We start from the raw sequence: 22,666 nt of genomic DNA, 5'->3' as shown, positions 1-22,666 counted from the left end.
TGGTGGATTGCTGTGAGTTCGAATCCAGCTTGGTCTACAAAGCAAGTCCAGGACAGCCAAGGCTACACAGAGAAACTGTGTCTCAAAAAACCAAAACCAAACAAACAAACCAAAAACAAGTGTCTTATGTCTGTAAGAAAATGATTATCCTTAAGCTTTCCCACAAAATAAATGCCCAAAGTATATAAAAGGGGATAATTGTTAATCCCAGCACATGGAAAGTAGGGAGGCAAGGTAGGAATTTAAGGTCATTTTGAGCTATGTAGCAACTTCAAGGTCAGTTTAGCCTACATTAAAAGATCCGGTCTCAAAAACAAAATATCTGCAGTATGGGAACATTAAAACACAAATGAAGGATCTAAGGTGTGCCTGCTTAGCACAGACAAGGCCCTAGGCTCAGGCCTAGCATAATTTGGTGTAGCAGGGGACACAAATTAACAACTATTTGTTGTTTCTAAATTTAAATCTATTTAAAATTAACACTTCTGAGAAAGTGGCTATAGTGAGAAAAACAAGGGGGTGGGTGTAAGAAGTAGCAAAGTAAAGTTCCGGTGAGTCTAACATTTGGGGGTGGGAGAACAACTGGAAAAAAAAAAGCATTAACCCTGCATGGAAGAAATATATGGGAATTCTTTAAATCACTCACCTTTTCTGTATGGTGGAAGTACCTTATGACGTTTTAAATAATGAGTCCAAAGAAACAGAAATTTACTTGTAATGCATTTAATTTTATACATTTTTAAATTGCAGTTTTCAAAATATATAAGTATTTCTGTTATATGGAAATAAGCATCTCTTTGGTATAGAAATCACACCATACATGTTGTGTGATCTTTAAAAAAAAAAATCACTATTACCATGTCAAAACTAGTCTTTGAGCCAGGCGGTGGTGGCACATGCCTTTAATCCCAGCCCTAAGGAGGCAGAGGCAGGAGGATCGCTGTGAGTTCAAGGCCAGCCTGGTCTACAAAGTTAGTCCAGGATAGCCAAGGCTACACAGAGAAACCATGTCTTGAAAATTCAAAAAAAAAAACAAAAACAAAAACAAAAACAAAAACAAAACTAGTCTTTGCCCATCCATTTGTCCCCTATCACAGCTCCCTGTGAGACTTTAGAATAGAGTTCTGTTCACATCGACGTATCTACACAGACATCACATCAAAGATGCTTAAATGTCCTATGTATCATGGAAGTACATGGCTTGGTGACAGATTGTACATGTTACATAAATACAGTATAGGTAAAGCTGAACCTTAACAGTAGGGTCAACTGATGGGAAACCCATTGAGCCAGTTAAATGTGATACATTTGAAACAAAATAACCTTAGAATTATGTAAATAACTTGCAAAGCTCCACTATGTAATAGTTAGCATAGGGCCACACATTTGGTAAGGTATTTCAAAGACAGCAAGCAATCAGACATATGGAACACCAACAATAAGAGAAACATTAACTTTGAAAGCAGTTAACGACAAATAGACAAAAGCATATATATTCTATAACAGTTACCATTTTATGGAGAAAAAGCTTTTTAAAAATTGAATCATGGAACAGAAGAAAGATATTTTAAAAGTCATCATCAAAATTCAAAACCCGCTACTGGATATGGTGTTGCACACCTTAGTCCTGACACTCAAGAGACTAGGACAGAAGCCACGGCTTCATGGGGAGACTGTCTCAAGACAGAAAAGGAAAGTCAAATTCCCATAAAAAATAGAGCATGTTTCCCTTCAAATCAATGAAGTTTAGATTCACGCAACTTTCTTAGAGAAACAGTCTTCATCCTCAAAAATAGAAAGCAAAAGCAGCGTTTAATTATACTGTGATAATTAAAGACGGTGCAAAAGACGGTGATGCTGTGAGGCATGGCTTTGGGTACCAGGATGAGGAAGTATATAAAGTGCCATCACTGGTTTTAGAGTAGGTGTCCAGTGAAACCGGACCGTCCCCTGAAATCTCCATCACTTGCCTTAGGGGACAACCCAAACTCAACTCCAAACCTGCCCATTTTTATCATCTTCTCACAAAACTAATAATGATCTGGTTGCACGGAGGCACTAGTATAATCAATTATTTACTGGTGGACCCAGCTTTCACACAGGAGTCTATAAAAGTAGAGAGTGCAGAAAGTAGTTAAACACTGTCATATCAGAGAAAACACACAAGCAAACAAAGAAGTCTTCAGTATCCTGCTTTCACAAAAGTCCAAAATACCAAGAGGAATTTCACTCTTAGTATAAATGCCTGGAGACAGACGGCCCCATAAATGTGGTCCATGTGCAAATATCTTAAGTGTGAGTCATTAACTGACTACGTCTGCCAAGTCAGTTGTCAGGTTTCAAGGAATCGTAGCCTTCTTTCAGGAGGTCACGCCACGTTTTAAGGAAACGTGCATTTTCTGTACATTTCAGAGCAAGCTCTTCCACTTGAGCTGAGACAGCAGACGTGGCTTCAAGAAGCTTACTTAATGAAAAAGCTGCCTGAGATTTAATGAGAGAAAAAAAAAGTCAAACAGGGGTTTGTTTGTGGTACTACAGACAGAACCCAGGGCCTCCCCCACTGAGCTACTCCCCGAACCCAACACATGCTTATTTTTAAAATTTTCATCTAACTTCATAGTCTAAAAATAGTTTTAAGGCCTTCAATCAAATGCCCACATGTTTTTCTTTAAAAGAAACGAATTTTCAAATAAAAACACTGGTTCTTTCTTGAACCCAAAGCCTCAAAGCATGACTAGCACACAGCTCTACCCAAGCTACACTCATACGTAGCCTCTCAACTTTTTTCATTATGTGGCTTTGAGGAAACATACCTGCCACAAAGATACTCATTACATATGACAAGTCAGTATTTTTAATGGGAAACACAGCCAATTCTTACGTGCTTCATCAAGGCAACTTGGAAACCCCTTGCCTAAAAGTGACAGAAATATCTAAAGGTCTCCCTCACTTTTTGATTTTTTTTAATTATCACCACTCTTGCTGATAACTAGGCAACAAAAGCACAGTTCCACTATTTTTTGCCTGTGAACATTTTTTTTTGGACTATAAAAAAAAAGTGAAATCAAAGAACTGATCCTCTGAACTGACACAACATCTAAAATCACCCACAGCTATGAAACACTCACTTGTAAATAGAATGTTTGCATCACCCAAGAGATAAAATAGAGTTCTTTCCCCCCTAGCGTGGCCTGACCTGCAGGTCTCTCTGGAGCAGTGACTGAGGGGTTTCTGTTCCACAGGATAGGACTTATGAAAGCTGTCAAGAGTAAGGCCTACTTTAAGAGATACCAAGTGAGATTTAGAAGGCAACGAGAGGGTAACACTGACTACTATGCTCTGAAATAACTGCTGATCCAGGACAAAAATAAGTACAGCACACCCAAGTACAAGATGATAGTTTGTCTGACTAGCAGAGACATCATCTGCCAGACTGAGTCTGCCTCTACAGAAGGGGATATGATAGTCTGCGCAGCACATGCACATGAACTGCCAAAATACGGCGTGAGAGTTGGCCTGACAAATTTTGCTGCAACCTATTACACTGGCCTGCCAATGGCCTTCAGGGTTTCTCAATAGGTTTGGCTTGGACAGGAACAATGAAGGCCAAGTAGAGGTGACTGGAGACGAACAAAATGGAAAGCATCGATGGTCGGCCTGGTGCCTTCGCTGGCTATTTGGATGCAGGTCTTGCCCAAACTACACCTAGCAGCAAAGTTCATGGGGCCCTGAAGGGAGCTGTGGATGGAGGCTTGTCTATCCCTCACACTACCAAACGATTGCCTGGCTATGACTCTAAAAGCAATGAGTTCAATGCAGAAGGACGTCGGAAGCACAGCATGGGTCAGAATGTTGCAGGCTACGTGGGATACCTAATGGAGGAAGATGAAGATGCTTATAGGAAACAGTTGTCTCAGAACAACACAACTCCAGACATGATGGAGATGTGCAGGAAAGCTCATGCTGCTATCCAAGTCTATGAGAAGAAGCCCAAGAGAGAGCTGGAGAAAAAGAAGCATCCCAAAGTGTCCCTTGTGCAAAAGAAAGATCGGGTTGCTCAAAAGAAAGCAAGCTTCCTCAGAGCTCAGGAACGGGCTGCTGAAAGCTGAAGCAATTTTCTATGAAGAGATTTTTCATCAAGACGATATATTTATTGATGTGATATATATCACATCAGTACTTACTCTATGCATTTCTTTGTAACCAGTATTGTTTTTGAAAAAACTAAAAACAAATAAACCGAGGACCAGGTAAAACAATACAAACTTGTCACCCAGTTCTAGTTTCTAACCTTCAGTATGGTCATTCCACAATGCTCTCCCAGAAAGGCTACCCGCTCCATACTTCACTTCTTTCCCTCTCCCTCTCCCTCTCCCTCTCCCTCTCCCTCTCCCTCTCCCTCTCCCTCTCCCTCTCCCTCTCCCTCTCCCTCTCCCTCTCTCTCTCTCTCTCTCTCTCTCTCTCTCTCTCTCTCTCGTCGTTTAAAAGTGACGCTGTGACCATTCAACTCCCCCCCTCAAGTGTGTGTGTGTGTGTGTGTGTGTGTGTGTTGGGGTCAGAAGGTGATTTCTGGGAATGTGAGATTAAACAGAAACTTTACAGAATTTTTGCATTCCCGGAATCAGGAAGGCATCCTCCGGTCCAACCCATCAGCGAGACCCAATCATCTCAGCTGCCGGCTGTGATTAGCCTGGTCCACGCAAGTCCAACACATCAAGTCTGCGACACACAATAGCATCACTAGCTGGCCCTGGGCTGCTGGCCAACTAGAAGAGCAGGCTCGAGTCCCTCAGAAAGCACCAATGGGCAGGGAGGCCCCGACTGTCCAAGTGCTCTATGGGATGCGAAGAAGCGGAAAACGGATCCCGGTTGCCGTCCTGCGGCTGACCCAAGCAAGTGGGGAAGGAAAGAAAGGTGCGGGCGGAGAGAGCCTAAGCTAGCCTCAATTCCCTGACCAAGAATCTCAGCTGGGAGCGAGCACCCTAGGGGCAAGCAGCTCCGGGCCCGCAGCGGCGAAGTGGCCGCGGCGACCACTCACGTCTCCGATCTGCAGCTCCACTTGCTCCAGCGGGTCCACCGTTGGGCCGTGGCTCCGGCTCGGACTCCGCCAGCCCAAACTCACTGGCATGCTGAGAGATGACGAAGAGGCTCCTGAAGACGGAGAGGAAGGAGGTGGTGGCGGCGGCGGCGAAGTCCGAAACTCCTCAGAGTCAGCCATGGGATGGGTCAGGGCCGCTGGACAGAACCAGGTAACCGAACTCAGACCAACTGCCTTTCAACAGCTCGCGCCCAAAGCCTACAGGCTCCGCCTCCTCCCACGCGGAATCCCGCCCCATCTTCTCGTAGGTCTCAGCCCTTGACCCAACTTTTCATTTTTCCAGACAGCCAATCAGAGGTCAAGCCAGTCATCACCCGGCTCCTACGCACACCTCTGGTCCAGATCAGGAGAGTCTGGAGCTGAACACTACAACTCCCAGAATGCCAAGCGAATCGTCCGGGCTTTTGCTTTCAATTGCGCGTGCGTGCACGCGAGGGCTTGTGGGCCTCTTCCGCCCACTCGGTTTCTGGATGAGGAGGATGACTGGGAGATGGAGTCTTCTCCCTTTTCCTCGCTTGTGCGTGACCCGGAAACCTTATTGGCCATCGCGTCCTCTGTGGCGCCGGCGCAAAGCAGAAGAGGGGGCGGGCACTCTGCGAAGCAAGGGCGGTCGGCGGAGCCCGGAGGTTGACAAGCTGAGCTAGCTGTAGGGGCTTCTTGGCAGGTGATGGCGCCCACCGTGGCCTGAAAGTCCAGTGTCCTCGGCAAGCCGCAGACAGGCCTCTACCTCCACTGTGTCTGCTCAAGTCTCCGGGTTGCTTCGAACATGTTGGTGCCGCTAACCAAGCTGTCGTGCCCTGGTGAGACGGAACTTCTGGTAGGGAAAGATGGAGCGAGGTGGAGAGAAGTTGGGGCAAAACAAGACTGGGTCACACCTGGGAGTCTGCAAGCGCCTCTTTCCTTGTCTGTTTTCTTAGGCTAAACTAGGGCAGAGGTCAGTGCTGTGAGTGCCTGTTGGTGGACCCTGGCTTCCCGTCCTTGAAGTTGCCCCAGTTGGCAGAATTAACATCTAGGTTAAAGGTCATGAGCGGAGGAAAATTGTCAACACTGCCCACTCGGTGGAGTCTTCCCAAATCCTGGTCCTAATCTTTATTCCAAGGCTCAGGTATTAGTTGCTGCCTTATTAGGGATGGGAAAGAAAGAAAAATTTACGTGGGTTTTCTCCTTGGCTGGGACTTGACTTTAATCTTTGTAGTCATACTCTGAGCTGCCATGTCATATCATGTTAATTCATGTGCTGCCCGTGTCACGAGTTATGTCTGGAGTCGGAGTTTTTTCTGCACCATCCTCAGATAACTCCAAGAGCTTCTGTTATGGGTGCTACTTAAAGCAATTAGATTGATATTATTAAATTTTTACTTAAAACAACCCCTAATTAAACAGAAGATTTGAGGTTCCCGAATTCTGTTGTAACTGGCTTAATATAGATCTTTACTGAACTTAAGGCTTGGCTGTGGAATTTTAAAGCAAGTATACATTAAATTCATATACTTGTTTAAATTGAAACCAAGCATCTATAGCACATAGGATGTGTTACGCCTTAGGGCCATCAGTTTATCAGCTACTGTCTTCTTTACAACCTAATTTAGATGTGCCCTAGGGTCCAGCCAGCAGCTTCTCTTTGAATGCCAGTTTGTTATATTTTCATAACTCAGCGTTAGCACTAAAAGAGACAACTAAGTGAACATGAGTGTATATGTAAAGTGTACGGCGGGCGGATCAGTGTTCAGTGGACTCTGTGACTGTGCTTCTCTGCCTCTATGCCTGAATGTTCAGAAGGCTCATGAGAGATGCCATGCTGGTTTTAGCAAAGGAATAAATGTTATGCCTATTTTCAGTTCCTTGGTAGAAATGAGAAACCATGGTTCCAGCTGTTCTCCAGCAAATCAGTAGCTATACAAGTAATAGAATTAAAGTTTGCCACATTCCACTCATTAGTTTTCAGAAGTAAATGATAGCTTGTATATGCTAAGCTAAACTGTATATTCAATACTCTTTTTAAATGATACTTTGAACTCAAACTGAACTTTCCTATAATATTTACAGATACTTTTTTTTTTCAAGATTTAGAGTAAGCAAAGACTTAATCTCGGTCCTAAAAAGTGTTCCCAATGTCATTTTATTTATGTATATTTTCATTTTTTGAGGCACGGTTTCTCTGTGCAGGGCTGGCCACCCCGGAACTAGCTTTATTACCAGGCTGGCCTCAAATTCATAGAGATCCACCTGCCTCTGCCTCTAGCATGCTGGTATTAAAGGAATGCACCACTACCACTGACAATATAGTAAGTTTTAATGTTCTTTACAAGTAGAGAAAATTTCCCAACCACTTTAAAATTAGCAGAAGCAAATGTATAGTACTTACAAGGTATGAGATTTTTACTCCAGATGTTTTCTTCAGCTTCGTTCATCATAACATTATTGTCTTGATGCCAGATATTACTTTAGAAACTATTTTGTTGACTTTTTTTCTTTTGAGATAGGTTTTTCTGTGCAGCCTTGGCTGTCCTGGTCTTGCTTTGTAGCCCAGGCTGGCCTTGAACTCACAGAGCTCCACCTGCTTCTCCCTCCCTGAGCACTAAGATCACAGGCATGCGACCATGCCCAGCAGAAATATTAAAAACTATTAACCATGGAATTGGTGCTAAAAAAAATATTAGTTGATGTCAGGTTGATATTTGTTAAAAGATGTCTTCTTTCTATTTAATTAGAAGGAAAAAAAAAGTACCATGGCCTTAGCTTCCATGACTTCAGAGATAATTTTAAATCAATTACCAGTCTCAGAGTTTGACAGGTTTTAGAACAGATTGTCTGAATTTTTGTTTGTCTACTGTAAATAGAGATTGTAGCTACACTGCGAATCTCAGAAAGTTATGAGTGATGAGATATAATAGCTTTGTTTTCTTGGAACAGGTTCTTATATAGTACAGGCTGGTTATGATCTGTTACGTAGCTGAGCATAACCTTGAACCTGCTTCTCTGATCCTCCCACTGTGCATCACCACACCTGGTTTATGTGATGCTGGGGATCCAACCAGGCAAGCACTGTACCAACTCAGCCACATCCCCAACCAAGACATAGTATTAAAGTGGAAAATTCTTAACCATTCATAGTGTCCAGCAAAGTGTAAGTTATATAATCAAAATGAAGTTCTTTGTCTTTACTATTTACTTTTAGCAGTCCATAGATAAAAGTTCGCATTATTTGCAGATGTCTTATAAGACACAGTCTAAGTCAGAAAAGTCTTTACCATTGTGACAGAAATTAAACAAGTTTACAGCCTTCTATGTACATAACCATTGAAATATTGTTACTAGGAAGGGTCCAATCAAGTTAACAAACACATACTGCTTGCTTTTGTTTTGGGGAACAGGGTCTGTCTGTGTAGCCCTAGCTGAACTGCAATTCTCTGTGTGGATCAAACTGGCCGTGTAGTCACAGAGATCCACCTGCCTCTGCCTCCACGCACTGGGATTAAAGACCTGTGTCATCATGCCTATCTGAATAGTTGTAACTCTTGTGTCTCAGGCTTTGATCTACCTATCACTATATTCTTAATTTAATTTTTTATTCTGAACTTGCTCTAGGCTTTCAGATGAGTTGCAGAGCTAATGCAGAGTCCCCATGTATCTTTTCTCAAGCTTATCATCATACATAATCATGGTGAATATCAAGACTAAAAAATTAACATTGATGAGATGTCATTACACTACAGGATTATTAATGCTCCTATTTTCTGGTCCAGGATCTGGTCATGTTGCTTTTTGTTAACATATAATTTTAATGTGACATTTCCTCTGCTTCATCACTTTTGTGTTCCTGATGTTTTAATGAGTTTGATGAAGCAATTTATTGAATGCCTCTCAATCTGAATTTGCTTGGTGGCTTGTCATGATGTCCTGATTAGACTAGGGTGTAGGAATTTTGAGGGTATGTATCACACACATAAGAATCTTTTTCATTACATCATACCGATGGCATGTGATATCAGTGTGTTGCTGGTAATATTTAAATATTTGATCACTTAATTAAAATTATATCTACTATATTTTTTCTACTATAAAGTTAGGTTTTTTCTCTTTGAATATTCGACTTATTAAAAACTAGTGAAGTCCAGTCCATTCTCAGAAGGGGAACAATCGAAGAATTTGTGGATCTATAATCACTGTCTTTAGTACTATGAGGTTTTCTCTGTAAATATCTTTGGTTAAGTTGGTATAGTGCTGTACACCTTTAATCTCAGCCTTTGTGAGGTAGAGGCAGGGGGATCTCTGTAGTTCAGCATCATCTACATAACAAGTTCTGGGCTAGCCTAGGCTATATAATGAGACTGTGTCTCAAACAAACAAACAGAAAACCATCAATTGAATGGAATTCATTTTGACATAAACAACAGGGCATATATTCTTTCCAAATGTTTTTCTGTGTGTTTTCATGCCATTTAATGAGTAGCTGTTTCCCCTGCATGTGTTCAATCTCCAAGCAGTCATCTCATTACACTCTCTTACTTGTTTTAAAAGTTTTGAAATTTTGTTTCATGAGCAAACTCTAGCTATATCATTCATCTAAGAAAAAGCATATTCCATTTCCATTTGTGCCATTCATTAAGAATATTCGTTCAACCTAGAGACTTTTCAATATGGGACAAAAACTAATTTTAAAAAGATACTGTTCCTAAATTTTATGCAGCATACCAGTGGCTTCATGCCTTAAAAATTAAGAAGTGCCTACCTCTGTATGCTCCAAGATGCTCTTCAACTTCTGCTGTACCTCAAATTACCACCCACTACACTGTTCATCCCCGGGAAAAAGACAAAAGATGGGAAGGTAGGTAACAATTTTCATAAAAGTCTTGAGACTTTCCTAGATACTTTGTATTGTCTTGCTGGTATGAATATTTTATTTTTAATGATAATTTTAAAATAATTCAGTATATCTCACAGCTTTATCAAATGTGTTATATATTACTGTTTAGATAAATAAAAAGTTTTGTAGGTTTTTTGTTTGTTTGGTTTGGTTTGGTTTTTTTTGTTTTGTTTTTGTTTTTTAGGTTTTTTTGTAGTTGTTTTTGTTCATTTGTTTCTTTCTTAGAACAGGGCTTCATGTAGTAGTCTGACCTTGAACTCCTGAATATAGCAGGATGACCTTGAACTAATGACTCTCCTGCTCATCCCTCCCAGACACTGAGATTATAAGTGTGCACCACCGTGCCTTTTAAATTTATAATAATAAATTTTAAAATCAAAAAGTTGGTTTATGGGAACTAAAATACAAATGTTCTGAAATAGAACCTAACCTGAAACTCATCAAATGATATACTTATTGTTATTAATATGCATAGCCCAGAAAGAATATCTGTAAATTATACTCTAAAGCATAGTAAACACACTAAATAAAATACATATTACATATTAAAGTATCCTAAACTAGCATATGACTTATGTAGTTATCAAATCATATTAATCCCAGAATTTTTATCTTTAACATGTTTCCTCCCAGGCGTGAATATGGAGCGATTTGCAGAAGAAGCGGATGTGGTAATCGTTGGTGCCGGCCCTGCAGGGCTGTCTGCAGCTATTCGTCTGAAGCAGCTGGCTGCTGAACATGAAAAGGACATCCGCGTGTGTCTGGTGGAGAAAGCTGCTCAGATAGGAGCCCATACGCTCTCAGGGGCTTGCCTTGATCCGGCTGCTTTTAAAGAGCTCTTCCCAGACTGGAAGGAGAAGGGGGTAGGATGCGTTGATTATTACTTACACAAGGTCTAATCTTTGCTATCTCTACTTTCAAATTAATAAAATAAAGAAAGCCCTTTTTATGTAAATCTCAATTGTTAGGTATTAATACTTAGGTATTTTTTAACTTAAGAAGAACCATGGAATAAGGTCCTGAGGCTATAGCTCAGTAGTATAGCCTGCGTAAGCCCTGGGTTCAGTATCCAGCACCACACACAAATGAACAAAGCAGGAAAGCTAGGTATATTTGAACATTCTTGTCCTCTCACTGGAGGAAGCAGAGGAGGTTGATGAGTTCAAGGCCAGCCTGGGTGCATAGCAAGACCCAATCTAAAGTTCAAGGCCAGCCTGGGTGCATAGCAAGCCCAATCTAAAGTTCAAGGCCAGCCTGGGTACATAGCAAGACCCAATCTAAAGTAAGAAAGAAGGAACAGAATTGTAGCTTGAGGTAATAACTCATACTTTTAAATGTTGTATGTATTTACTTATTATTTTATGTGTATGAGAGTTTTGCCTGCATATATGTATGTGCACCACTTGTGTACTGGAGCCTGTGAAGGTCAGAAGAAGCCTTCTGTTTCCTAGGACTGGAGTTACAGACAGTTGAGAGCTGCCAGGTGGGTGCTAGGAATTAAACCCAGGTCCTCTGGAAGAGCAGCCAGTGCTCTTAACCTCTGAGCCAGCTCTCTAGCCCTTGACTCTGATTTATATAATGCTGTCTATATGTTACATTTATATACTGGAGTTATGACAAGCCATGATCTTGTGAATTCTTTAAACACTTTACCTAATAAAGTATAACACTTTGGCCTACAGGTATAAAGCACTCATATACATTAAATAAAATAAATAAATCTTTAAAAAATATATAATATACATATAGTGTATGTGTGTATGTGTGTTTGTGTGTGTGTGTGCTTCACTTTGTTTTTTAACTTGTTCCTAGCAAAATATTATGTAGACTTTTCAAGGACAATGAAATATCTAAAATTAAAGAGGAAAGTTTGATGTTCTTTCTTTTTAAAATATTTTTTATGAGTATTCGCCTGCATGTAAGTGTATGCACCATGGAAATGCCTGATGCCTGCACAGGTTAGAAGAGGGCACCGGGTCGTCTTGGAACTGGAGCTACAGGTAGTTGCGGGTGCTAGGAATTGAGCTCAGGTCCTCTGTAAGAGCTCTTGACCACTGAGTCAGCTCTCTAGCATCTGAAATCTAATTATCTAGAGAAATCATTAATAAAAAGCTACAGGTATGACAGACATGCAGAGGTCTCAATGTTAGGTTTCACTGCTCTCAAAATTAATGTGAAACTGCTTAAAATCTTACTTTCAACTTTTTCTTCTGTAATTAAGAATATTTGTGAATACCCTTAATAAAGGTCAAATAAGTATATAAATGTTATTTGTACTCATTCTTTATGGGAATAAACTAAAATCTGCAACTTTCCTTTGTGCTCTCCTTCCCAAAATAGCATGCTTTAAAAAAAAAAAACACTTCAAAGCAATTAATTCTGTCTTCAGTAGATCAGAAGCCAGTATCATTGGATTAGTACAACGTCAGTTTAATGTGAAAGCCCTTTATTGCCTTGAAACCCTTAGACACACACACACTTCCAAGGGCACCCTTCTTGCTTTTTTCCACTCTCTTCTTTACTATCAGGAGATTTTTATTTCCAAAGCTAAATATTCTCATTTCTTTCAACTGCCAAGCTTGCACATAGACACACACACACAGAAAGAGAGAGAGAGCCGTCAATCCACTACATACATGTTAATTTTCTTTCTATCCCAAAAGGATGACTTTTCTGTTTTGTTTTGTTTTGTTTTCCAACAAGACAGGCAATTTCAACTTGGAGCCAGGCACCTAGGCTGAACTCCCACAGAGACGGGGAAACATGATGTACACAGTTCAAACATGTCTCAAGAGGCCTCTAGAAAAAAAGTTGCTAGCACAAAACTACCAAGAGGTATGGGTTAGCTTCTAAGCCTTCCATCTCAGGGTTGGAGAGATGGCTTAACAGTTACTGGCTACTTTGCCAGAGGACCAAAGTTCAGTTCCTAGCATCAATATGACAGATCACAACTGTCTGTAACTCCAGTTCCAGGGGATCCAAAGCCACCACCGGCCTCTGTGGGCTCTGGACACACAAGGAGTACAAAGCTGTATGTGCAGGGAAAACATCCTCACACATTTAAAAAGTTTTTTTTTCTGTTTCAAACAGACATAAAAAAGATTTAGTAACACGGTTTTCAAAGGAAAGGCTGAAAGAAAAATGAAAAGGAGAGGAGTTCCTTTTTTAGGTTTTTTTTGGGGGGGAGGTTCTACAAATATAACTAAAAATATTTCTTTCCTGTTTTCATTTGTTCCTAGGCTCCACTTAACACTCCTGTTACAGAAGACAGATTTGGAATTTTAACAGAGAAACATAGAATTCCTGTGCCAATTCTTCCAGGTAGAGTATGGCGTAGTCATAAAAGCATGGACTTGCACAGCTGTAAGAAGCTACGTTTTGCTTTGGAAATGCCTTCATTTGCAGATGAGAAAAATTCGGAAGCTCGGGAATGTAAAGGACTTGTCCAGAGCAAGGCAGGCAATGAAAAAGCCAGACAAGGATGCAGTTCTTTTGTCTAGAAGAGCCTTGAAACCAGCCAAGAATTTTTAATTCTAGGCTTTAATATTGATTTTATTTTAATAAACGGGAACTTAAACCAAACTTAATTTTTTAAAATAACATGTCATTATAGCCATAAAGATAATGTGTCTATTTATGCAGCAGTACACACTAGTTAGATTTTTTTTCCCCAAGACAGGGTTTCTCTGTGTAGCCTTGGCTGTCCTAGACTCGCTTTGTAGACCAGGCTGGCCTGGGACTCACAGCAATCCGCCTGCCTCAGCCTCCCAAGTGCTGGGATTAAAGGCATGTGCTACCACCGCCCGCTGGTTAGATTTTTTAAAAATAAGCATATTATTGAGAGGCCTTAGCACTAAAATGTGAGATTTTAAGTTGTGTAAACATTTGCAGGTCTTCCGATGAACAATCATGGCAATTACATTGTACGCTTAGGCCATCTAGTGAGCTGGATGGGGGAGCAGGCGGAGGCTCTTGGAGTTGAAGTGTACCCTGGATATGCTGCTGCTGAGGTCTGTATAGTTTTGTTTTTTAGCATTTATAGGAAACAATCTCTTTTTCTTACAAAAGTAAACCAATAATTTTACAGATGTAAATTGTTCATAAAAATCATAGGATTTTATATAATTGCAGGATTGGGGAAAATACTAAAAATTCTAATCCAAGGAGGAATTGCAATTCTTCTATTGCCCCCATGATGTGATAGAACTCCATGGGGATATGAACTCCCTTGGTGTAGACTCCTGGTCATCTTTTCATTTAGTCAGTAGAAATTACCTGCTACGTGTGCTTTATAAAACAAGCCTATGCCATCTTCCAAGGGCATCCTTCTTGCTTTTTTCCATTCTCTTCTTTACTCATCAGGAGGTTTTTATTTCCAAGGCTAAATATTTCATTTCTTTCAACTGAATACATTCCTTGTCATCCCTTCTTAAAAGTAGTACCCCCAGGTGATGGTAGCATATGCCTTTAATTCCAGCACCTGCAAGGCAGAGGCAGGCGGATCTCTATGAGTTTGAGGCTAGCCTGGTCTAGAGTGAGTTACAGGAGAGTAAAGGCTATACAGAGAAACCCTGTCTTGAAAACAAACAACAACAACAAAAAGGTAGTACCCATGATGAATAAACTAGTTCAAGCATTGTATAGATTATTTTTTCATTCTAGAAATTTCTTATGCTAGTTCCCACAAAGCAATAGTTTCTACAATCATTTAAAATGTTGAGCCCTAGAAATAAAATTTGAAAACCCAGAAGGTTTTCATTACTTGTAAAAAAAAAAGTATTTAAATCAACTTATTATTCAATGAACATTAAGCCCAAAACACCAATATTGTCACAGGCTGAGCAAGAAATATCCTTTTAAACATCCAGACAGCTGGGCATGATGGTACATGCCTTTAATCCCAGCACTTGAGAGGCAAAGGCAGACAGATCTTGGTGAATTTGAGGTCACCCTGGTCTACATCAGGCTAGCCAGGCCTATATAGTAAGACCCTGTCTCAATAACAGAAAGGAGGAGGCTGTAAAGATGATAGATCAGCAGTTAAAAGCACTGGCTGCTTCTCCAGAGGTCCAGGTGTAGTGCCAGCACCTACATGCCAGCACCGACAACTGTGTGTAGTCTGCCACCCTCTTCTAGCCTCTGAAGACACAGCATGCACATAGTTCAAAGATATTCATTTGGGCAAAATACTCAAACACAAAAAAAATTTTAAAGAAATTTGGCTGGAAAAAATAGGGACAATAAGAGTGAGGGGTAAGGAGCAATTTTTTTGTCTTTGTGTCAGAGGGAATCCTATTTTATTTTATTTTATTTTATTTTTTTAGAAATCAAAGCCAAGTAAAAGACATAGGTCTCTGCATTGCCCTCATTCCTAAAAGTGTATGTTTCTCCAGCTTATACATATGCATTTTGGATTTTTCTTGTTAAACATTCTTGACTGGAGCCAGTCACAGTGGCGCACGCCTTTAATCCCAGCACTCAGGGAGGCAGAGGCAAGTGGATCACTGTGAGTTCAAGGCCAGCCTGGTCTACAAATTGAGTCCAGGACAGCCAAGGCTACACAGAGAATGTCATGTGGGGGAGGGTGGGGAGGAGGGCCCACGTCTGGACTGGGCTCCATGTCAGAGTCACAGGTAGATGATGTACTGAGTACCTGGTGTCCTCTTTTGTGTGTACAGACTTAGTCTCTAACACAGTTTCTCTTTTCCTCACTGCTTTCCTGACTGTTGTTAGTAGGCTTTGCTATTTGCTTTGGTGCTCTGAGCCAGACCTCAGTTCTTGTTCTAACCCCCACTCCATTGCTACTTATCTACTCTCTAGCTTGTCTAGAGTGTCATGTGATTCCAGGGTGCAGTTTGTACTTGGCTATCCAGAGAGCATTTCCTCCAGAGTAAACAGAAATGAGGCTGTCAGAAGAGTGCAGTTTCTCATATTCAGGGTTATGTTTTTTACTTTTCCCACTCCCTTCTTGCTTCAAAAACAAACTGCAGTCACCATCATTTCAAATAATGTCAAAGTTAGTAATAATGCTGAGGTAATAATAAATTTGCTTTTGTCATTTTAGGTCCTTTATCATGAAGATGGTAGTGTAAAAGGAATCGCCACTAATGATGTAGGAATACAGAAGGATGGGGCACCAAAGGTATAGTTTTCCATAGTTATGTGCTGAACAGCTAGCAGGGCATGCTGCACCTCTGCAGTCCCAGTACTTGAGAGGCTGAGGCTGAGGTTCGAGGCCAGTCTAAGCCACATACAAGACCCTGTGTCAACCAAAAGAACCAACTCAAGCTCAATATGTAGGTCTTCCTATAAACTGCACAATATCCACATATATATATATATTAGAATATAATTAATAATAGTGGTTAAAAAGCAGGCAAGTTTGAGCTAAACACAGATATAACGTTTAAGAATAATTTTTAAAAGATAAGGCACAAGTCAAATACATATAAAACCTGAGAAAGGTTTTCTTTAATTCACTTAGTAAAAGTCTCAGTAAGCTGTTGCAACCAGTACAGTAATCTGTATCACCTCTTGTGGACAAGAACCATTCACTTTATTAACAGCAGCAATTATTGGGAAATTTAAAACTGACTGCCTTCCTCTCATTCACAGTGTCAGTCTGACAAAGCGAAAACAGATGCATTTTAGATGCAGCTGCTAGTATGCAGAGTACATACAACAAAACCTGAAAAGTTGCTCAGATGAGTAAGATTCACTAAATAGTTTAATAATTAAACTAGAGACTTAAACAAGCATAACTAGAGTTAGGCATGGCAGCACACACCCATAATCCTAGCACTGGGAGGGCTGAGAGATTGTTTTATGTCAGCCTAAATAGATTGGAGCTGCAAAAGAATTACAGAGCTCTCAGCGTAAGGTTCCCCTCCTATCATAAGAACGGACACAGATTCTTATCTTAATCCCTTGCCTGTCTGTGTTCATTACCTAGTCTTCCAGCGATATGCTCAGTTTCTTGAGGACAGAAGTCATAGATGGTTATACTCGTCCTGAGTGACTGTTTGCTTATTGGTATTTAACCCCTTTCTGCCATTCCTGATGAACAAAATTAAGAATCCAATCTAAATGTACCATATTTTTCTGCTTACAAAGAAAGAGGTAGAGGCACACAAACCATGCCATCCTATTTTCCTGTACATTTATGATTTTCTATATTTATGACAGTTTAGTTACAAACTTGTTTTTTTTTAATTACATATACAAATAGAAGGCTGCGTGCAGTGGCGCATGCCTGTAATCCCAGCACTCAGGAGGCAGAGGCAGGCGGATCTCTGTGAGTTCGAGGCCAGCCTGGTCTACAAAGTAATTCCAAGACAGCTAAGGCTACACACAGAACCCTGTCTCAAAAAACCAAAACCTAAAAAAATTAATAATAATAACACTAGTTACATACACTAGTAACAAAAGTAACAAAAGTCACATAGATTCTTCCTCTCTGATCTTTTATTTTTTATTCTCATTCTAAGTTTTTTATTGTCTATGCTTTGTATTTATGAAAATGAATTTTATATCTGCATAAATATAATGCATAAAAGAAGCCAGCCATAGGTAGCACGTACCTATAGTCAGGAGGATAAGTTGATACCCAATGCTCAAACCCAGCATGGTTAACATAGTGAGAGAAAAACCCCACATACCACAGAAGAATATAATGGGATCTACTGCCCCGAGTTTGCCATGGAGAAAAGCAGAGACTGTTTTGCAGCTGTTCCACTCTCTTTTTAACCTACTGTAGCTTGGTTTTCACCTGTGGTATTCTGAAACAGCTCCAGTTTGTCGGTGTGGTGGTCAGCTCTGTCTTCTCTTATTTGACCTCTTAGTATACACTTACCTGTGTATCTGATACATGTGACACAAATAAGCACTCCTCAAGAAAAGGAGACGTTATCAACCAAAGTGAAAGGTGCCCCAGCTCTCTGAGTGGGCTAAGGTTGACTGAGCTAGTCCTTACTCTGAGACTGAAGAGCTCACAGCCACTTGGGCTTCACAAGACAAAACCAAAAGCTTAAGGTAAGCTATTTGGCCACTAAAAATGAATGCTTTATTTGTGGTACATTGCTTATAATAGACATACACTTACAATGTGTAAACAACTATTAAACATTACCTTGGTATAATTCTATGAATTATATGAATAATCTGTATAAACATGCAAGCAAACTCTTAAGTAGAAAAATATCAAGAAAGATACATTTTATAAGGGACTTCCTTAATTATTTCTTAAGTACCTGGCATGTATACATGTAAATGCAAAAAGAAAAAAACGTCCCTAATTGTATCCTGGTTTTGTTTTGTTTTGAGTCAGTGTCTTCAGTGAGGCCTAAGCTGATCTCAAGTTCACAATCCTCCTGCCTGGTTTCTTGTGGTCTGGAATTATGGGAGTACACACCATGCCTAGCTTTTATATACATACATAAGTAGATATGTACATACATACGTACATTATTTTTTAGAGGGAGAAAACATTTGTTTTACAATACTATATGTTGAACAATAGTAAAAAGTTTAAGTAAACATAGCAATTATCTGTGGAGTGTGTTGAGTACAGTCTACTTGCGCTAAAAAGGATGTAACTAAATTTTTTTTAAGATTTATTAATTTATTATTTATACAGTATTCTGCCTGCATGTGAGCCAGCAAGCCAATAGAGGGCACCAGATCTCATTATAGATGGTTATGAGCCACCATGGGAATTGAACTTAGGACCTCTAGAAAAACAGCCAGTGCTCTTAACCTCTGAGCCATCTTCTTTATAGTGTTTAATTCATAGTTTTTTCATGATTGTCATGAAAGCTATTGTTTTTGCTTCTGATGACAAATACTCAGGAATATATGTAGATGGAAAGCCTTTTCATTTGTATAGCTTTTGAGATGAGCATATTTTGCTTTTCCGGAACAAAGACATTACAGAATTTAGATTCTACTCACAGTAGCCCTGCTAGTTTTCTTTCTAAGTATTCTATGTCTTATGTATCAAAATCATTTAACTTATTTCAATGGATCAAATATTGTTATTTTATCCTGTTTTTGCTTTCCAGACAACATTTGAGAGGGGACTAGAACTACATGCCAAAGTCACAGTCTTTGCAGAGGGTTGCCACGGACATCTAGCCAAGCAGCTGTACAAGAACTTTGATTTGAGGGCCAGCTGTGAGCCCCAGACTTATGGAATTGGTTTGAAGGAGGTATCTTGGCTTGCTTGTACACTTTTAATTTTAAATAATGGAATTTAATTTGTATTACTATGTAGTTTATAATACTGATTTAGTTTCAATACTTAAATTTTTTATTAAGTTAAACTGTGCCTTACAACTAAAACTGGAATATTTTCTGAGTGTTAGAAAATGGTACAGGTCAAATAATTGCCTAAATTGTGTCCACAGTAACCTTTAAACCTGCAAATATTTAGACCTTAATATTTTTACAACCTGCCCCTTCTATGGCTCTCTTATGTAATGCGGCTTGTAGAATGGCCACATCCTACAGTGAATTATTTATTCAAAATTATTTGAAAATATTTCATGAGATACACTCATATATTATATATTAATCTGTAATTTAGTAAAAATGTGTATTTTCTTAGTTTATTCTATAGTCTGTTAACCCTTTAATTTTCTTTTTTATTTTTTAAGTGCTAGGAATTAAACTCAGAGCCCTGAATGTTTTAGGCAAACATTCTACCAATGAGCTACATTCCATGCTAGTTTAAGAATTTTAAGCCTGGCATGGTGGTATAGATTTGTACTCCTCATATTTGAGGGGATGGGGCAGAAAAATTGAAAATTCAGGGCCAGCCTCAGCTTTACAGCGAAGTGCAGTCTAATTAAGTAATAAAAATAAGATAAATTGTGTGTGTGTGTGTGTGTGTGTGTGTGTGTGTGCGCGCGCGCGCGCGCGCGTGTGGTGCATGTGTGTAGACAGGGTCTCATTATGTAGCTTGGGCTGCCTGGAACTAGCTATATAGACCTATGGAGCTATCATCCAGGCTGGTATTGAATTCACAGAACTCTACCTGTGTCTGCCTCCCAAATGCTGAGGTTAAAGGCTTGTACCACCATGCCCAGCCTATATATAAGCTGTATTATAAGCCTATTTTTTTAAGGGGCTGAGGATGTCACAGTGTTTGCCTAACATGTATGAAGCCCAGAGTTCAATCTCCAGTACTGCAAAAATAAGTAAATAAACAACTTCATCGTTTTATGAATAAAAGCCTGCAATAAACAGTGATTTTATTATAAGATAGCTGAAGTGAGAAAGATAAACAGATCTGAATTGTCCCTCTCATTGACTTTCCCCACTTACCCAACAGTGAACATGTTCAAGTAGCCAGTACTCCAGAAATTTCTCAGTGATCTTTTCTGTAACCCCACAAAGAAAATCCTTAATTTGAGGTGCTAATGGGCTTAGCTTTGTGTGACCCGTTTCTTTATCCTGGTGTAACATTGCAATCATTTGATTATAATTTCCTTTTATGTACAAAATAATTTTTATGTTTCTTTCATTTGTAATTAATACTGTAGGACTTCATGGGTTTTGTTGGTTTTTGTTTTGTTTTGTTTTGCTCTTAGTTATGGATTATAGATGAAAAGAAGTGGAAACCTGGGAGAGTAGATCACACTGTTGGTTGGCCGTTGGACAGACATACTTATGGAGGCTCTTTCCTTTATCACTTAAATGAAGGTGAACCTCTAGTCGCTCTTGGCTTTGTGGTAAGTTATCTCCCACTGCAAAAGATTTTGCTAGACTACTAGTGTGAAAACAGGGTTTTAAATTTTAAATCTGGAGAATACTTTCTCCACTGGAAAACTGACTTTTGACTTTATCATCATATAAAATCTCTATGGCTACTGTAGACACTTATCAACTTACTGTAATTCTAGTAGCTACTACACTCTGGCACTGTTCTAGAAACTTTGTGGAGATTGGCCAGTCCATTTTGTAGCCATCCTTGCTATGAAGCATGTCCTTATTGTGAGCAAATTAAACAAGTCTATCCAAATGCCAAAGTGACTTTGTCTTAGCTACTGTTCTGTTACTGTAAAAGACATCATGACCAGGGCAACTGTTATAAACGAAAATTAGTCCATTATCACCAGTGGTGCTGGAGCAGCAGCTGAAAGCTTTACACCCTAAAGGGAAGCCTGAAAGGCAGGCACTGGGCCTCTTCTGGGCTTTTAACACCACCAAGCCCATCCCCAGTGACTCACCTCCACCAAGGCCACAACGTCTAGTCCTTCCCAAACAGTTCAACTAACTGGGGACCAAGCATAAAAAAAACCTGAAAGAGGGGCATTCTCCTTCAAATTTCCATAGTGATAGAGGTGGGATTCAGGTGTGATGCTGTCTTTAGAGCCCACTTCCACTATGGCATGCCGCCTCTAAAAGTAAAAACTGACCCTCAGTCTGAACCAACTACTTTTTTTTAAAAATCAAAGGCAATTTCCTCTTCCATTGCTATAGCAATAAATTATACCTTCAACAGTCCAAACAATATAAAATACTGTTTCTGTACCACATAGCTGACAGCAGTGTCATGGTTTTGAGTCATGATCCTACATTTACATGACAGACACATCGTTAAATGCATGCATTGTTAGTGCATAATTTAACACTGTTGGGTTTTGGTGTGTCAATTTGTGGTACTTAGTGACTCAGTCTCATCAAAAGGAAAAGGTGTACTGTATTAATTTCACCGCTGGTACTACCATGAATGAAACTTGTACCTCTTCCCACTGTTTTCTGAATAAAACTACATCACTTTTCTTCATTTTTGCCCAGGTAGTAGTGTAATAAAGATTACTATCTTTTTGTTGCTTGTTTGTTTGTTTGTTTGTTCAAGACAGGGTTTCTCTGTGTATCCCTGGCTGTCCAGAAACTTGCTCTGTAGTGAGGCTGGCCTGCCTTTGCCCCCAGTGCTGGGATTAAAGGTGTGCACCACCACTGCCTGCCCTAGATTACTATCTTAGTTGTGGAACTGGTATTGGTAAGTTGTAAGTAATGCCAACTCCATTTGTGGACAGCTACTTACAAATGGGGTTGAAAATAATTTTTTTTCTTAATTTGGACTTTGATTCCAGAACATAATGGTTTCGTAATGCCTTAATTTTTAAAGCTTTGCTGGTTATAAGCACATTATTCTTTTGCTTACTTTTCTTTCCCTCGCCATGTAGCGCTTATCTCTGCTTTCGTTTTGGTTTTGGTCTAAGGTTGGTCTAGACTATCAGAACCCATACCTGAGCCCATTCAGAGAGTTCCAAAGGTGGAAGCATCACCCCAGCATCCGGCCAACCCTAGAAGGCGGGAAGAGGATAGCCTATGGGGCCCGAGCGCTCAATGAAGGCGGCTTGCAGGTAGCTCCCAGCATTTATCAGAATTTTTATTTGTAAATTAAATAACCAGTTAAGAACAAAACAACTATTTCAAAGGATGAAAAGTTTAGTTTAACAAAATACTGTTTTAAAGATTATGCATAAACACAGTAACTTACACCAGAAGGTTCAATATATTGAAAGCTAGATTGATGGCCCAGTGGTTAAGAGCATTTGTTCTACAGAGGACCCAGGTTCAATTCCGAGCACCCACATAACAGCTCACAATTTCCACAACTCCAGGTTCAGGGCATCTTCCACCCTCTTCTGACCTCCTCACATACCAGGCCCACAAATGGTACACAGACATAC

At 39.9% G+C, this 22,666-nt stretch overlaps 2 protein-coding genes and 1 pseudogene across 6 annotated transcripts in view; 2 read left to right on the top strand and 1 right to left on the bottom strand.

Moving 5' to 3' along the window:
• Positions 1-707: 707 nt before the first annotated feature.
• Positions 708-5,485, bottom strand: LOC311590571 (uncharacterized protein C4orf46 homolog). Its single transcript, XM_084769701.1, has 2 exons — positions 5,039-5,485; positions 708-2,481 (listed from the first exon to the last, which is right to left on the bottom strand). The coding sequence occupies exons 1-2, from the start codon at positions 5,216-5,218 to the stop codon at positions 2,326-2,328; spliced, it is 336 nt and encodes a 111-aa protein (XP_084625827.1). The 5' UTR covers positions 5,219-5,485; the 3' UTR covers positions 708-2,325.
• Positions 2,931-4,408, top strand: LOC311590570 (large ribosomal subunit protein uL18-like; annotated as a pseudogene). Its single transcript has one exon. The product of its transcript is annotated as a large ribosomal subunit protein uL18-like (transcript).
• Positions 5,486-5,648: 163 nt separating the features above from the next.
• Positions 5,649-22,666, top strand: part of ETFDH (electron transfer flavoprotein dehydrogenase) — a 24,732-nt gene continuing 7,714 nt past the window's right edge. Inside the window, exons 1-9 of one of the 4 annotated variants that reach the window (XM_084769688.1) lie at positions 5,650-5,898; positions 9,789-9,926; positions 10,599-10,828; positions 13,205-13,286; positions 13,857-13,975; positions 16,030-16,107; positions 19,025-19,171; positions 20,555-20,695; positions 22,193-22,336. In XM_084769688.1, coding sequence (XP_084625814.1) covers positions 5,865-5,898; positions 9,789-9,926; positions 10,599-10,828; positions 13,205-13,286; positions 13,857-13,975; positions 16,030-16,107; positions 19,025-19,171; positions 20,555-20,695; positions 22,193-22,336 — 1,113 coding nt within the window. In that variant the 5' untranslated portion in view covers positions 5,650-5,864. Of the gene's footprint in view, positions 5,916-6,178; positions 6,204-9,788; positions 9,927-10,598; positions 10,829-13,204; positions 13,287-13,856; positions 13,976-16,029; positions 16,108-19,024; positions 19,172-20,554; positions 20,696-22,192; positions 22,337-22,666 lie in introns of those variants that run through there. The other 3 variants (XM_084769690.1, XM_084769691.1, XM_084769689.1) reach the window with 3 other exon arrangements.

This window comes from Acomys minous, assembly GCF_964271855.1.
Source record: "Acomys minous genome assembly, chromosome: 19".
Taxonomy (NCBI): domain Eukaryota; kingdom Metazoa; phylum Chordata; class Mammalia; order Rodentia; family Muridae; genus Acomys; species Acomys minous.
This window is presented reverse-complemented; position numbering and strand designations above follow the sequence as displayed.